The sequence below is a fragment of the Streptopelia decaocto genome (genome assembly GCF_964273445.1).
Source record: "Streptopelia decaocto genome assembly, chromosome: 13".
NCBI lineage: Eukaryota > Metazoa > Chordata > Aves > Columbiformes > Columbidae > Streptopelia > Streptopelia decaocto.
This window is the reverse complement of record NC_138668.1, coordinates 9,840,556-9,852,646: the sequence shown is the minus strand read 5'-3', so window position 1 is coordinate 9,852,646 and position 12,091 is coordinate 9,840,556. Positions and strand designations below refer to the sequence as shown.

At 43.9% G+C, this 12,091-nt stretch overlaps 1 protein-coding gene across 7 annotated transcripts in view; it reads left to right on the top strand.

The window, feature by feature from the left end:
• The window catches only part of DNAAF8 (dynein axonemal assembly factor 8), an 88,212-nt gene that overhangs the window by 39,923 nt on the left and 36,198 nt on the right, over nt 1-12,091 (top strand). For 6 of the 7 annotated variants that reach the window (XM_082064263.1, XM_082064266.1, XM_082064264.1 and 3 more), the window contains exons 14-16: nt 5,360-5,476; nt 7,680-7,824; nt 9,958-10,270. In XM_082064263.1, coding sequence (XP_081920389.1) covers nt 5,360-5,476; nt 7,680-7,824; nt 9,958-10,270 — 575 coding nt within the window. The remainder of the gene's footprint in view (nt 1-5,359; nt 5,477-7,679; nt 7,825-9,957; nt 10,271-12,091) is intronic. The other variant, XM_082064265.1, reaches the window with a different exon arrangement.

Here is a 12,091-nt window from a genome sequence, read left to right as displayed (position 1 = left end):
CTTCCTCTACCTTTTACCATAACTTCTTTTAACCTCAGTGCTAGTGACAGACTTGCTCAAGGAGATCTGCTTTTCACCAAACTCTCTTCAGGCCCTCGCCTGTGTGGGCATTGGCGTTGACACATCTCAGATTGTAATAACTGCTGGTGTGCTGTCATTCAGTGCCCCACAGTGCTGTCAATTATGCTGTTTTGATTTGGGGCTAGTGCCCTGTGTGTTCTCTCTTTTTCCTTTCATGCTGTGTGAGAAGCAGCAAACTAACAGCTTTGAGCAGTACCTAAGCCAGGCCATGTCATGTTTTGTGGGTGGAGAGCGCAGACTGAGCTACCTGGAGTGCGACAGCATTTGGCCTGCCGTTAGACCTGATCCACATGTTGCCGTAAGCTCTCAGATTTAGTGTATGGCTCAGGGCTGCACTTTCCTCCTCCAAAGCTTCTGCTGAGCCTGATGCCAAAGCTTGAAGGATTTGACTGTTGAGCAGCTGGAATTGGCATTAGGGAGGGATAAAACACCCAGAAAGGCACTTCTGCATCTGCTTCCCCAAACCAGAGCCAGCAGGATGTTGCAGCTTGCAGCGTGGCAGGTGCCAGCTGCTAAGTCCAGCAGTTTGGTTTGAAATAGAGGGTAAAGCTGTAAAACAGGAGGTTCAAAAGGACAGGTTCATCCTGCCCTTTGCTTTCCAAATATCACTCAGATCTTGTCTTTACCTGAGCTGGTGCTAAGGGTCATGTCTCACGTGTCTGGCACCCGAGTCTGCTGTGCAGTCTGGTAATGGCTTTGGCGATAGCACATCAGCTGGCTGGTGATTCCACATGGATATGTCTCATCTGTTGGTGAGACATTTGTCCTGGGGAATCATCTATATGCATTTATAGAAATTAATGCATAGCTGCAGACACGGAATAGCTGCATGGCTGTATCTTCACAAGGCAGAAGGGAGAAGGTGGCATCCTGGCCCTAGCTAGGCCCCAGTGGAGTTTATCATTGATTTTAGAGGGACCAGGAATTCAGGCTGTCGCTGGTATTTGTAACTAAAAAACCCTAGCCTTTAAAAGGAGAAAGGACTACCATGATGTCTGCCAGAGCTCACGCAAAGATGAAGGCATAGCTTGGGGAGGAATAAACTGTTATAGATTTTTTAATTCTTCCTAAAATTTGATAGCTCACATTTAAACTGTGGCCATTTCTAATTATTCCAGAAAAGAGCAGCTTAAAAGAACTCTCAAGCTAATGTGCTTAGCCATTAGTATTGTGCTTGATGGGCAGAAAGGGTGGAAGTTACTGTCTCATCCTTTCTCTTCTGTGTTTTAAGATATCCCATTTCCTGTCCAGAAGGGAGGGCAAGGGAAAGTGAGATGCCTCTTCAAACTGCATGAAATACAGTAATCAGAACTGCACATATTCAGTGGCAAAGCTCTTAATTAGCCCTCTCTATCCTCAGCCTTTTTGCTGTCTAGGATCTTCCTACTGTGCTTCCACCTTTCCTGTACTAAATTCTGTAGACATGTGAAGTGAGCATGCACAATGGGGAGGAAAGATGTACAGGAAACTTTCAAATTTGTGTTCATCTGGATTCCATAAGGAGTACTACACTAAACCATTGGGATTCATGATGGTGGGGAGAGGAAAGAGTCTGAGTATAATGCTACCTAATTCAGGGGCACACTTAGTGAATCACATCAGACATGAGCCTTGCCTATGTGTTAGCATCAAGGCCTTTGCTAGATTGAGAATAGTGCATCCTCTGCAGCCACTGATGTGGTTAGCGGAGCTGAAAGGGAGAGGTTTTATACCTGTAGAATTTACAATTTGTCTCTGGAGGTAGTGGAGGATGCAGCGTCTTCCTCCAAGGGATTTGGGTATCGTCTCATAGTGATAGTGGTTGAGCAGATCTTTGCATTGGAAAGTCCCTTGCACGTCAGGAGATAAGATTGTAGCATACACAGAAATTCTTCCTGCGGTTTCTGTTTTCCTGCTGTGGCTGGAAAGGAGTCTAGAAGACTCACTGCAACTTAAAAGACTCTCTTAGATCATCTGACAGCAAAAGCTATTTCTTTGTTGTCGGAAATGAGAACAGAACACACTGTAAGCAAGAAGAAGAGAATTTGGATTTGGTCATATTTCTGTATGACAGTTAAAGATTCATGGGTTTGTTGCATGCTGCTCCAGTCTTCTCTAAAATGTGCTTATTCTTGTTTCTGTTCAGTATTTTACGACACATTTTTGTTCTGCTGAGAATTTCTTTCCCATAGCTGTCTGGCTTCATCTCAGTAATATTTTCTGAAACAAAGCAGTAGCTCTGGGTTTCTTTCTAACATTTTTTTATGGTACAAACTGGTCTTTTCCAGTGTCTTAAGGTAGCAGAAATCAGAATTTGTCTCCCAAAACAAATAAGAAAAAGGATAATTGACAAAAAGGAATAACTACAACTAGGAGGTTATGGACATGCCCTCCCTTCCTGCCCTTTCTGATCATGGCAATATGGATGGAGAGGACACCAGTGCGGTAAGCACCCCTGCTTTCTTGCAGCAGGGACTGGGGAGACATGGTCATGCAAATGGCTATGGTTAAATGATGCTGGATTTTGCAGCCTGTCACAGCTTAAGTCAAAGTATCCTTGGGGCTGCTGTTGTCTGACTGTAGGGTACCTTTCCTCCTTGGTATAATGCCTTTACCATGACGCGTGAGATTATTGCAGTGCTCTGAGTCTGCAGAGCCTTAGAGCAGAGGAATTTTTGGGTAAGTATGGAAGGCTGGAACTGCCTCTTCACCGTTCTGTGGGGAAGGAGTCTCTCTCCTCCCTGCCAAGAGACAGGTCAATGTTCAGAGATGATGCATCAGCCAGCCTGGGAGGTGCTTTCTGAACTGCTGTGTTTGCACAGAAGCTTTACAGCTACTGTAATGTTGTTGGAGGCATAAGAAAGGAACCAGCCCTGGGGTGAAACCAATACAATTCTCACGCCTACCCTTAATACAATTCTCATGCAAGGTTAAAAGTAGCACCAAAGTAGCATAAAGATAGTGTCAAAATCACCAAAATTATTTCAATGAGAGTGAGGTCGTGCAACTGCCAGCAGAGGGTCACACTCATTATGTGTCAAACAGGGCTCATCTCAATATTATAACAACTGACTGGATGCACTTCTCTCCTATATGAACAGGAAAGTTGCTTCCTTCCTATTTTTCCTGTGGATTGTACACTCAGGCTGTGTCAGTTCTCCTCCACTGGCACATTTTAGCTGGACTGGATAAAGCAGGTGCTGTCTTACTGCAGCCATCTATGTGCATTTTCTAACCCATGAGGAAAAGGATTTTCTAGGGCAACTAAGACTTTTCAAGCTTCATTTTCTGTTGCTTTGTGAAATCACATTCAGACTGGCTGCTAGAAAACAGAACCTGACAGATCACGGTAAGAACTTCCCACAGGCCTTGATTCTTTAAAAAGCACGGCTGGATCTGTGTTGTGGTGGGGAGGGAGGCTGGCGGTGTGGCAGCATGCCTGGGATTGCACCTGATCCACAGTTCACACCACACTGCTTCCTAAAGGTCAGCTCTGTACCTTGGCTTTCCCAAGCATGGGTCCTCTGTATGGTAACTAGGGTTGGATGATGATAATGGATGTTTCTGTGGAAATGGAGGCTGGAAGTGGTTTGACCACATTTGTCCCTTCTCTTTTCCTTCTTCTTGAAAGCTCATAGGCTTGAGGTTTGTTCAAGGACCATCCTGAACCCCAGAAGATTGAGGTCTTGCTGCATTCCCCTGTATGTAGGGCTTGTCTGTGCTCACTGCATTGTTCCAGTTTTGCGTGCTGGAGCTGGCATCAAACATTGGAAACAGAGAAGATAATCTGTTTCCTTAAATAAACAATTTCTTGCTTTTCCTCTGGTGATATTTTCCACAGCAACCAAGTGTAATGAAAGATGAATTGCAGGACAAAAGGGACAAATCCATTGAGAGACGTCAAAGCTCTTTGTTTGGTGTAGTTCTGTTGGCTGAGACCAGGTAAAAAGTGAAATCTCCAGTTCTGCTTTTAGGAAAATATCTCATGAAGCAAAGAAGTAGAGGGTGAAGAAAACAAAAGGTTGCTGAAGCAGAAAGGCAGATGTCAGATGGGCTTTAGTATTATTCAATTTAATTTCATTTTCTGGTTGTTGTTTGTAAACAATTATAGAATGATATGAGGTGCCTATCATTTGCCAAGCAGTGCAAAAAAAAAATCTCAGGTGATTACGCAATTAAGTAGTATTATATGGACCTCATAATCCAGAATGGATGCTTCTTCAATGCAGTGTTAGTCCATTCTCTATCCATAATAAAAGTCCTGATGACACTATGCTGAGATTTAATTATTGTTTTATTTTTTTGAAAAGGTCTGTCCCCATGAGATGAGGACAGATTAATGTCTGCTGTAAATCAAAGCAAAGTCTTTAAAAATAGTGAAGCTACTCTGAGATACACCACCTGATGCTATGTCTCAAAACTGAGAATTTTTTTTCACTCTAGGAGTGAATCTTGCCCACTATGAACTCTGCCTAAACACATCTGTATTTCTGGAATGTTCAATATTGGCATAGCTGCGAACATCACTTCTTCCCAAACCAGAACTTAACAAACATGACTTTCAAAAGCTGCATTTGTTCCTGGACTATGGCCTTGCTTACTGAGCATGCAGTCACAGCAAATTCTTGTGAGTGACGCATCCTTAAACTTGCACTTGTACAAGTTGCTTGCTTGGCTGCCCAGAAAATGTATGAGAAACAAACTGAGGTGCTGAGGTTGGGAAATGCTGCACTTCTCTAAAGCTGCGACCTAGATGCCAGAGTCTTTTTGCCTATCCATGAGTACGTGGCACAATAAGACTTGCAGATACGTGTCACTTGTGGTGACATGAGCACAAGAGAAACGTCCTATTTTGGTCACAGGCATGTAGAAGTTCATGCCATTTTCCCCTACCCTTCCATTTGATTAGTTAATTAGAGCGTTCCTTTCACAAAGCTCTTTTCTGCTGGATGCTCTGCACAATGTGGAGAATCAAGGTCTTGAGCTGCTCAGCCTGACCATGCAGTACTTTTTGCATGCAACTCCTGTCCATGGGTACTCTGCAGGCTGGAGGGTCACTGGATTTGACTCTGGGAATGCTGGGTCTCTCAGGAAGCAGTTGCGGATTCATATCACTTAATCTGAGCTAGTGGTATGGATGTGAGAATTAAATGACAGACCAACAACACTGGAATAATGGGTTTAATCCATGAATGTGCATCTTTTTGTGCTCTCTAGCCATAAAATACTATTTTTTCCTAGCCCTTTATTTTGAGGCGTCAGGATAACACAGGTAAGAGGCATCCTTTGTACATTCCAGGCAGTGGAGAAGGTGTTTGTGGTGCCAAATGGATTTCACTGGCAGACAGTTGAAACTGATGAAGAATACTTCCCTCATAGCAGTGACATTGAGGCTTGCAGAGATACAGACACTGAGGTAAAAGAAACCCCAACCGCTCCTTTCTGACTTGTGGGATGATGTGGGAAGCTGAGAGATTATTAAGTTACCTGAAATATTTCAGTCTTGAGGTTTTGTATAAATACTGAAGCATTTCTCACTCAGACCTAAATACATCAGGTGAGTATTTTGTGTCATCCGTATCGACGTGCTGATTGCTCTGAGCCAAAGAATATTAAACCATGGAATGTGCAGATTGAAGAAATTCCTACCAACCAGATGCAAATCAGTGAAGTAGGCAGAATTTTGACAACCCAAACCCACTTGACTGCAAGCCAATATACAACATAACTTTTTTTAAATTTGCATTCAGAAATATTTTTAAAAATGCCTGAATCTTCTGGTACTGTGCATGACCTAGAGTAACTGTGTATGTGTTGTATGAAGAAGTTGGAAGTAATTCTACTTATTTTACCCCAGAAGAAGAGAAAGTTAAGGTAACTTCAATTAGCTGATATTTACTTCTGTTTAGGAGTGCATACCAAAATGTACTGGATCTCTACCCATGTATGATAACTTGTTAGCATTGGTAACTCACCTTTCCTAGCTCTTGCACAACACAGACCAGCATGTTTTATCTGACAGAGTTCAGTTGGCTGTTAGCATTGACTCAGGGAGATGCAGATATATTAAGCTCTTCCTGAGCATGCAGCAAGAGTGTACCAGGCTTGTCCTGGAAGATGCCTGAAGTCCACAATTAGGAACTGAAGTTACCTGGCGCTTGGTGCAGCTGGGAAGTGCCTCATGTCTTTGTTACAGTTCCTTGACTTGCCTCGGCAGTGCTGTTAGCGGATCCGTACAGACTCACAGCAAGGGCAGGGTGTGCTGGCAGGGAAGGTGAGCCAGGAGCTGAGACTGACAGCCAGGCAGGCAGGGCCAGTGGCCTCGCAGGCAGCGTGCAGTCCTGCATCACCCAAGCAAGAAGAGGAGGGCAGGTGCAGCAGTAATAACTGTGGTCAGCCAAGAGTCTGTAGTGACAAGGCCAAGCCAGAAAGTCAGCTGGATAATGGCTGGATTAGTGACACGTATACTGGGCCAAGGCAAACCTGCAACAAAGCTCAGACAGGGAGCAAAGGCGAGTGCCTGGCTCCAAAGCAAAGGGGAGACAGGTGGTTACGGCGGGGGCTCAGTGCAGGACAGCTGCAGGATCAAAGCTGGCCCTGAGCCCACGCAGCTAAGCCCCAGGGACGCTCATGGCAGCTACAGAAAATAGTTCTTCACTGGCTACTGTGAATAGTGGGTTAATAACAGGAGAGCTTCAGCTAGATGAACATAAAGAAATAGAGCTTTTATTCCTAATTAGACCACTTTTTTATGATTTGAGTAAATTTATAGCTTCATTTATCATGATGGAATAAGCCTCATAATGTGTTTATGGGGGAGTAGCATTTCATTTAAAGTGTCCGATAGTGATGAATTCATTTGGCGTTCACTGCAGCCATAAAACTTGCTGCTGGGGATAGCATTGTGTTGCTTTACATCCAGGAGAACTGTGCACAAATTTGAGGCCAGTACCATCACGTTTGTCTGATCTACAGCTAGACAATTTATTACCCACAGCACCATACAACTTCCTGTCATAAAGTGCCTGCTTTTTTAAACAATATGTTTCTTCTATGGGAAAGTAATAGTCATTTATTCCCTTTTGGGTATAGACATTCAGTATGTGTTGATGCGTGTCTTTCTATATGCCAGGGTAGGCTGAATTGGATTAGTCTGGTAAAGAAGGTTTCAAAAGGTAAATGTGGGACAGTACCAGTGATGTGTCTGCCTTTTGGTTTTTTTTTTTTTTAATGTTGATTTTTGGCACTTTTGTAGGTATAGAGGAAAAAACAGTTGGCCTGTTATTATTTAAATAACTTTCTGTAATACACAAAGTTGAGCAGCAGGAATGAAACACTTCAGTCTCTGCCCAGGAGAACTTGCAGTTTTTTATTAGTAGGTTTATGTGACAAAAGGCACAGTTATATCTGCAGAAATTGATTCAGACTTAATTATCATAGATAGTTAAGATTTAATCTGAAGCTAAGATCCAACTGTGCTGAACTGCACATAAGCATAAAATAAAGCTCTTAGGATGTAAGTAAAGCATGGGAATTAAAGGTGCGCAGAAGAGATACAGCTGTGTATTGAGGGCTTGGAAGGTTTTGGCTCATTCCTCCAATGTGCTCTTGCTGTTCAGGTTACCATGGCACTGCTCTTTGAAACTCTTTTCCAAAGTCCCCTGGCTACCCATCACATGCTGCAGCTGGTACTCAGTTCTGGTCTGGATATCTGTGGACTCCGCCTGCTCTATCCTCAGCAGGACGTGCTGCTCTCCAGCTCAGGTGAGGCCTAGTTTTCCTTCAGAGATTCCATCACGTGGTGATACTGAGGCGAAGGCAAAGATCACTAAACGTGCCAAGGAAGAACAATGATGTGGTGCTGCATGCGCAGGGGAAAGGGTATCAGATTTACACGAGCGTTGCTTTATCAGTTCCTATATCTTTCCCTAAAGAAATGATAAAAGATCCTGGGCTGTTTCTTTTCTTCTGTTCCCAGTGTTGAATACCCATGAGTTGAATTTTAACCCTTGATATATTTTTGTGTCTCAAACCACTTCAGTTGTCATTCCTTTGCAGTAGTCTTTCCCAGACTGCAGCTCCAGGGTTAGACTCGTGTAAGTTAAATATACTAAATTAGTTTCCACTGGTCTTCTTGAGGGTTTTAGCTGCAGAAAATCCAGCCTCCCCCTTCCACAATTTCTCCTACCCCATTGTTTATGGAGCTTTAGAGGCATGGGCAAAAGTACTGATCTAGCCATCCTGTAATGTCACCATCAGAAGATAGTCTGAGATGGGAGATCAAGAAGATAAGGTAAACAGAAATTATATGGATCTCTGAACTCAAATCACTAAGTCTTTAACATTAAGCACCAATATTTTTAAATATCGGCATGTACCACTTAAGTCTTTTTTTCCATTTATGAAATAGAAATAATGAAGCCTGTCTTAAAGTGTATATGGAATATTATTAGTTGCTAATGCAATATAACTCTAGAGCAACAGGCATTACATTAGCTGCAAAGTACAGAGATTGCCTCTGTAGTATAGCATGGCTTGTACTTCCTTTTAAGCCAAGAAGTTCTCCTGGGAGGTTTGCATCTGACACCATCACAAATGCGGGCAATCCACTTCTCTTGGGGAAAGGTATAGGCAGGCTGAGAGTGAGAGAAATGGGTTTCCTTTTCCTCAGGCAAAAGGTGAGTGAAGACCAGCTTAATCAGATAAAAATTCTCCTGTCTCACTCCCCCCTTATTTTACATTTGAAAACAATAGGAGCAGACCGCCTTAGAAATGGGACTGCAGTTGTCTCAGCACTGTGCACATAGTGCATTCATACTGATAGCTGGAAAAATGAAGAAGGAATCCAGAAATGAATAAGAAAACCATAAAATCACCAGTCATTAGGAGATGACAGGCAGCAGATCTGCTTCAATGCTCTGTGCCATGTACCATTATTTAGGAACGTTTCATATGAAGAAACGATTCATTTGAGCTGAGAACTGCTATGCGAGTTTGTAAATTAGATTTTTACCCTTAGCTTGAAAACTTTAAAAAGATTATTTTAAACATTTATAGCCAATTTTTCCATTATCTACCTGCTCTGGAGACTTATGTTCTGGCTTCTGATTCTTATGCAACAAATGATGAAGTTGACTATGTTTTTAAACCTCAGGGAAGAAAATGACACACCTTGTTTTTTTTCTGACATCTGTAGTAAGAAATGCAGAGGAGCCAAATTTACCCTTTTTCTGGGGTTACTTACTGGCCTCCAACTACGCTGACAGTTGACAGGGAGAAAGGTTTGCCAGAGACATAGGGAAGTGTTGTTGCAGGAAATAAGGGAAGCCACAGTTCAAGTCCTGGCAGGGAAGTAAAGGTGGCTAATCAAATATTTGCATGGATATGTCATCTTACAACATAGTATGAAATCTGTATTAGATGCAGAGGGAAATCATCTATAAAAGAAATCCACAGGTTTCCAGTTTGTGATCCCCTTCCCAGTTTTCCCATATCTGATGGAAAATTAAAGAAAATGTCCCTCTCCTCAGGCCCGTGTTCTTGTCCTGTCTCCCCTTTGATATCCCAGCCTTCCTTGTGGACATGAACAACATGCTGCACAAGTTAAGGTGCTGACTTCTAGTGTATCAGTAGTAACTAACCCTGTACGTGCCCCTTTTCACAGCGAATATGCGGCAAACAACTCCTCTTTATTTAAGAGATTGCCTTGAATAATCTCATTTACTGTTGGGTAAAAACATGCAGCTGGTTGCCAGCATATTACCCACAGGACAGGTAACCAGTAGGTTATTTTGTTGAAGTCTGGCTGTGACAGATCTGAAAACAGCACTTGAGTGGAATGAATGACCTTGAGGTGAGTTGTGCCATGTTTTAGTCACATGTGTTTGTCTTTCACAGAAAAGCTGCCTTCTTCCTATACTTCAAAGACTGGCAGGGTGCCACCAGTGGTGGCATTAAGCCTGAGAGGGCCTAAAGCACGTAGGACCTTGCAGAATATCTTTGGGCCATCTGACCCGAAGCTGGCGAGTGTGACAGACTGCGGTTCCATCAATGCCATCTATTGCCGGAGCCAAGCGGAGCCTCTTGCCTACCTGCCCCAGCGGGACAGCCGGGTGCAGCGGGAGCTGTGCCTCTGGTTTGCAGGGAGGGCTGCTGGGGCAGCGCTGTGTGCTGGTGGCCTGGATCCGGCTTCCCGATGTGATGGAGCAAGGTAATGACCCTGGATAAACTAGGGTTTTTCTCACACACGAAGTGTGACAGGGAGGCTGGGCAGGCACGCAACTAGCGTGCTTTGTCTTTATATATCAGTGTTCTGATAAAGGTCTCGGTGAACAAGAGTACAGGGTGGGAACACTCTGTCCACTTTTTATATTTCCAAATCAGTTACTAGAGTCTGCAAAAATCCCTCTCTCACAGGACTATCTTCTCTGCAGCACGTAATGGATGTGTCAAGGTATCAGGTGTGGAACTCTTGCAGTTATTTCACATTCCTTGTTCCCTGGTAACTAGGCCTGTAATTCATACACATACAGTGCCTGCTCTGGGGCTCTCTGTGCCAGGTACAACTGATCAGTCTGACTCAAGACCTCCTCCAGCTGGGCCTGGTGCTGGAGAAGGGCTGCAAGGCCATGGTCCACTGAGGGGACCTTTGCTAGAAAGCCTGGTCTAGCTTTGCCCTATGTGCCTTCTGAATCAACTAATTAGAGATAAGAGGCTTCAGATGAAGAACGGTTTTTGGAGGATTATGACAGAAGAGTGTGAAAATGAAGGGTGGCTTATAGACTTTTAACTCTGGCAACCAGTGTGAGAAATGCAATTTAGAAACTAATGGCATAGCAATAGGGTGCCAAAAAGTGCTGGGAACAAGTGAGGTTCAGGAGCCTGGAATCTCACTCTCAGATGGGTCTGGATATGGCTGCAGAGGGAACTGGGCTTTGAAGCTATTGGCTTTTCTCAGCAGAGCAGATGCAAACGAGGGAAAGGGGCGAGGGACAGCGAGCAAAGCCTCGGCAGCTCTGTGGAGGTCGGCACTGAGCAGCCCTTGCACGCTGTCTGCCCCTGCAGAGAGGCAGAGGCAAGGTGGGATCAGTAGCCTGGACTCTCTTGCACTCCTTCCCTGCACTTCTTCCCAAGCCTCTCAGCAGTTTTTTCCATTATGAGGATGATCTACAGCACAAAACAATCACTTTGCTTCCTGACGATCTTGCAACTTCCTGGGCAGAGACTCAGACCTAAGGGGGTGTGTGTAAATGAAAGGTTCTGCTGCACTTAGAGGTCCCTTTCCTCCAGAGGGTCAGAGCAGGCTGACCTGCAAAGGGAAGAAAAGAGGAACCTGTCTTTTTTCGGCTGCTGAAAGTCACCCCTGCGGTTATTCCAAGCATAGGTAGATCTGTGACTTGAAGCATTTGTTTTACAGTGCTTTATCAAAAGATTCCTTCAAGGAATTTCCACCAACCAAAAGAATGTCAAACTACAGATCTCTCCCTGGCTGTCATGCTTGTCACACAGGCCTGTGCAATCACCTGGGGTGCCAGCCTCTACACAGAGGGGTTTCAAGCTCTGCCATCTCTCTTTAATATTGCTGAACTGAATAAATGGTGCTGTGGTGAAACTCCCCTGCAGAAAGCTCAGACAAGGCCCTGTACCTGCAAGTTCTGGACAGATTTTTAAAGATCCCTTCTGGTGCTGGGTGCAGTGTGGCACACTGTGTCAGTGGCAGCAGACTAGAGGTGAGGTCCTGTTGGCGTTTCTGCAGAGTGGCAAAGTGCACCCTTGTAGAATTAATCTGATGCTTGTGGAGGGACTGCGTGTCCGAGTTCAGTTCTGCTTGGCCATGAACAGTAACTCATAATTTTCTCTCTTAAGATTTGAAAAAAATGATTTGATAGAGTTTCATTCTCTTTATTTATTTGTTTATTTTCCTCAGGGATGCTTTTTTCGTCTTACAAAGATGATTAATTCTGCTCCTTTGGTATAACTTAGCCAGTCCAGAGTGGTGCTACATTCTAAATAATGCACTTGTCTTTCTCCT